The sequence below is a fragment of the Anomaloglossus baeobatrachus genome, chromosome 5, assembly GCF_048569485.1.
Source record: "Anomaloglossus baeobatrachus isolate aAnoBae1 chromosome 5, aAnoBae1.hap1, whole genome shotgun sequence".
NCBI lineage: Eukaryota > Metazoa > Chordata > Amphibia > Anura > Aromobatidae > Anomaloglossus > Anomaloglossus baeobatrachus.
Window position 1 is genome coordinate 419,066,298 of NC_134357.1, and position 4,850 is coordinate 419,071,147.

At 49.5% G+C, this 4,850-nt stretch overlaps 1 protein-coding gene across 1 annotated transcript in view; it reads right to left on the reverse strand.

The window, feature by feature from the left end:
* Window positions 1–3,454, reverse strand: part of WNT9B (Wnt family member 9B) — a 63,146-nt gene extending 59,692 nt beyond the window's left edge. Inside the window, exons 1-2 of the mRNA XM_075347735.1 lie at window positions 3,037–3,454; window positions 2,222–2,411 (exon numbers count right to left, since the gene is read on the reverse strand). Coding sequence (XP_075203850.1) covers window positions 2,222–2,250 — 29 coding nt within the window. The 5' untranslated portion in view covers window positions 2,251–2,411; window positions 3,037–3,454. The remainder of the gene's footprint in view (window positions 1–2,221; window positions 2,412–3,036) is intronic.
* Between the last annotated feature and the right edge of the window lie 1,396 nt (window positions 3,455–4,850).

The following is a 4,850-nucleotide window of genomic DNA, read 5'->3' on the forward strand; positions in this document are numbered from 1 at the left end:
CATCGCACCTGCGATGTCTCAACGTGCAAAGTACCCCTTAGTATTGACCTCCATTTCTGTGATTGTGGCCAAAAACAGGCTCAAGAACGTTTTCATGTTCAAGAACAAAGCAAGCAGGCTTTTACCCTTTTGGCCCCTTGATGCCGCAGACCGCATCTACTGATATAGGGCCGATGCAAGTCGGGCAGGCCCAACTTTCCGTATAAGAGCAACAGCGAAGGTATAATGAGAACATGTGCATGTACTTTGGATACAAAGGGCATTATGTCTGTCAGTTTCTTGTAAGGCCTGGATAATCCCAGCCCCTAAGGTTGGAGAGATAACGCTGGGTGAGAATGATTGCTGTCTAAACTGTTGACCAAGGTTACACAGTCCTTGGGAGAGGAGATGTGGCAGCACATCTAGACTCCGGATCCACTGCCAACTTCATCTGTCAGGATTTGGTTTTTCAACTTCACCTCCCTATAAGATGGCTTGATCAACCCAAGGCTCTTGTCTCCATGGATAGGCTGCTTCTGGCGCAGCCAGACCGTTCTATCACACTGACAGTGGGTTGCAGGTTGGAGGCCTGCATTCCAAAAAAGTCTAGCTTTTTGTGCCCTTCAGAACCGTGAATTCAGTTCTTCTGGGCCTTCCCTGGCTACGTCTTCACGCACTGGTTCTTGACTAGTCACTAGGAGAGGTTCTTGACTGGGGTCTGTTTTGTACTGCATCGCCAAGGTCACGGTCAAGACTCCACCCTCCATGTCTTCGAACCTTACTTCGCTGCAAGTTAATCATCATGTCATGTCGGGAGTGTTTCTAAGAGAACTTAGCTGTCCCCAAATGAACTCGAAGGCAAACAAGAAGAGGGAGGTCCTCCTGCCTCCATCTCTGATCTTGAGGAGCCTGCGGCAAACGTCTGCACCCTTAAGGCCCCATTTCACGCAACGACGGATCTAACGATATATCGCCGGGGTCACGGATTCCGTGACGCACATTCGGCATCGTTAGCGATGTTGTTGCGTGTGACAACAAGGAATGACCATTAACGATGGAAAATACTCACCTTATCGTCCATCGTTGACACGTCATTCCTTTTTAAAATATCGTTGATTGTAGAGGATGCAGGTTGTTCATCGTTCCCGGGGCAGCACACATCGCTACGTGTGACACCTCGGGAACGACAAAGTGCAGCTTACCTGCGGCCGCCGGCAATGCGGAAGGAAGGAGGTGGGCGGGATGCTAAGTCCCGCTCATCTCCGCCCCTCCGCTTCAATTGGGCGGTCGCTGTGTGACGTCGCTGTGACGCCGAACGTCCCTCCCCCTTCAGGAAGAGGATGTTCGCCGCCCACAGCGACATCGTTAGAGAGGTAAGTACGTGTGACGGAGATTAATGACATTGTGCGCCACGGGCAAATAATTGCCCGTGACGCACAAACGATGGGGGCGGGTGCTATCGCTCATGCAATCGCACAATATATTGATGCGTGTGACGCCATCTTTACTGTTGATGAAGCGTTTCTCTGTCAGTTTAGCACAAAAAGAAAACGGAGGGAGCGTAAGTCATTGTCACATCCGTGACCCGCGTATCTGATAAATACCCCTCTGATCCCCCTAGTGTCACATCTCCTCATGAGCTGCAGCTTCTGTAGCTCCTTCCCACGTCTCTGACTCTCCAGTCAGCTGATGCAGACCTGGGGACTGCCTGAAGTGGTATCTGATCTCTACCGGTAGTCCAGCCCATGCTTACCATCAGAGGCTCTGGTGAAGACCTAGTAGACACTTAGTCCTGCACCTCCAGGGTAAGCCTGGCCCATAGCGCAGTGAGTTGAGATGAAACACTTACTAGAAAGAAGCAGCAAGTGTCCCTAGTCCTCTCTCACTCTGCTTCCCCTTCCCTCCCTATTTTAACAGACAGCTGTAATCTGATCTCTCAGCTGGCAAAATTGTTTTCTTTGCCAAAAATGGATTTCACAAGTATTTCAGAGTGAATGAGGAGTTTAGGAGGCAGAGAAGAAAAGGGTCCTAAATGGAGAAGGAAGCATTCCTCTGATAAGGTATACTACAAAGTATCTAATATTCACTTGTACTATGCATTTATTTATTTAAGTTTGCTGAAATGACAGTGACCATTTAGGCCTACAAAATCCTCTTGTACACAAAAATGTCTCCATTCACTGACAGCCAATCATGACTTATTGGTAAAGAGTATATGAAATACAGCTGTCTTCATTCCTACCTGTTTTCAAGATCTGTGCTTGCTGTCATTCAATCGCAATCGTCAAGGTTTTTTCCACAGGTTGTAAATCGGTCCTGGTCCCATGCTGGACATACAGGTCCTTGGCTCATTCCAAGATACAGCTCTGATACCTGGACTGTAAGCCATGTTCCTGTGCGATTATCCCAAGATGGGGACAGACTTTTAGTCTCTGGGAAAAAACAAAAATAGGTTTACATTTCTGAAATCAAGCAGTGATCTTGACAACTGTAAATGATTTTGTACACAAAGTATAATTTAAAATTGTATTCATATATAATTTTATAATGCTTAATTTTACAAAGGCGAAATGAAGATGTCGGCACAAACTACAAGTCTCATTTTGCTCAAATTATTTTTGGAGTTGTAATTGAGTGGGAGATCACTGGTACAGAGCCTGGTAGTGTAGCGTCCCAGGGGGCAGATTTTTTAAACTACTCGTTGCTGGGCCGGGGTGCAGATCTTTCTGTGTTGTGACGGGGTGGCCTGGCACGGTTCCGTTACCCCAAGGCATACAGGAAGGAGGGTTGGAGGGTGGTTGGGAGGATGGAGATAGTAGTCGGAGCTTAGGAAAGTCTATTAGGATCGTGACGCCACCTGTGGTATGCGGCCAGGGATGGGGGCCACCGCTGCAAGGTCTCTCACTGGGGCAGATGTCGGGTGCAGCCGGGATGGTGTCGCTCCCCACAGGTGGAGCGGGCCCCGGGAGGATGGCAGGGCACGGCAGTCCCCGGGAGCGCCGTGCGATGGCAATCAGAGTCAGAGTCAATAGGTACGGGTTCCAGGTCTTTACTTACTAGTTCAACGCCGCACCCCGGGTACTGGTCTCTGCCGCGATGAAGCTCCGGTTGATCCTGGGTTTGTCAGAGGTTAGGTCCGGTATGGCAGTCTCTGTGGGGCTCTCCTTTTCTAAGATGCGCTGTGTCGATCCCCGTGGCATGAAGCACCTTGGGGACCCCCTTGGTTGTTTAAGTGTCCCAGCTCTGTCGCAGGTGAAGTGGATCCTCGCCTTGGGACAAGCCGCTGAACTCAGTCCCAGATCCAGAGTATCACTTGTGCCTCGAGCTATTTGGGTGGTGGACGGGACACCTGAAATCTTTCCGTCCTGCAAATGCTGGCAGCCAACATGAAGTATAACTTGCCCTAGGACTCTGCACCCTGTAGTAGCGCCGGCCCTGTGGAAGCAGCCACCTGCTTCTCCCCAGCGACCGCTGTAGAACTCCTCTATCCCACAAGATCTACCAGTACCGGACTCCCTCTCCTCTCGGTGTCTCCAGCTTGCCCCCAGTCTGGCCAATTCTATCCGCAGGACCTCTGAAGCACTCCCTGCGGACAACAGTGTTGTTCTGTGTCCCAGACTGATCTAAAGAAATTCTGTCTCTGCTCCTGTATTTTGCTAGTGCTCCCCCCTCCCTCTGGATGAGTCACCAAGCTAGGGATTTTCCAGTTGTCATGGTGATCACCCCTGCTCTAATTAGTGAGAAGCCACCTGCTGTATGTGTTATGCAAGGAACTTGCTGACTCATTTTCTGACTGTGTGGTTTAAGTGAGACATACTAGACATTAACCTTTCCATACCCAGGATGGATATTGTGCCTTAAATGAGACATAGTACCCTGTGGCGACCAGAAGCCTCAGGGGCTCCACAGTAAGACTGACACAAGTATCAGGGCTCTTGGTAAAAAGGCAAACTAGGCTGGCAATAAGGCAATAATCAGTATCATCCCAGGGCTGGCAACAACCAGTATCATCCCAGGGCTGGCAATAACCAGTATCATCCCAGGGCTGGCAATAACCAGTATCATCCCAGGGCTGGTAATACCCAGTATCATCCCAGGGCTGACAGTGACCAATATCATCCTAGGGCTGGCAATCACCAGTATTATTCCAGGGCTGGCAATAACCAGGATCATCCCAGGGCTGACAATGACCAGTATCATTCCAGGGCTTGCAATAACCAGTATCATCCCAGGGCTGGCAATAACCAGTATCATCCCAGAGTTAACAGTAACCAGTATTATCCCAGGACTGGCAGTAACTAGTGTCGTCCCAGGGCTGGTAATAACCAGTATCATCCCAGAGCTGGCAATATCCATTATCACAGGGCTGGCAATAACCAGTATCATTCCAGGGCTGGCAATAACCAGTATCATCCCAGGGCTGGCAATAACCGGTATCATCCCAGGGCTGGGAATAACCAGTATTATTCCAGGGCTGATAGTAACCAGTATCATCCCAGGGCTGACAATGACCAGTATCATCCCAGGTCTGGCAATAACCAGTATCATCCCAGATCTGGCCATAACCAGTATCATCCCAGAGCTGGCCATAACCAGTATCATCCCAGGGCTGAAAATGACCAGTATTATCTCAGTGCTGCGCAGAACATATAACTGTAAAGTAGTGCAAATATTCTGCCATCAGTAGAATAGCACACAGAATGGCAGTGCATGGGACACAGTGCACAGACTTCCAGATCATACAGACTCAAGGGAAGATGATGAGTAGGAGGCTGCATAGATGAGTCTTGTTGGGGAGGGGGCAGCTCAATTTAGGGAGGATTCTCTTACCTTGTCTCATGGCTCTGGGATTGGTTGTCTGGTGACATCCA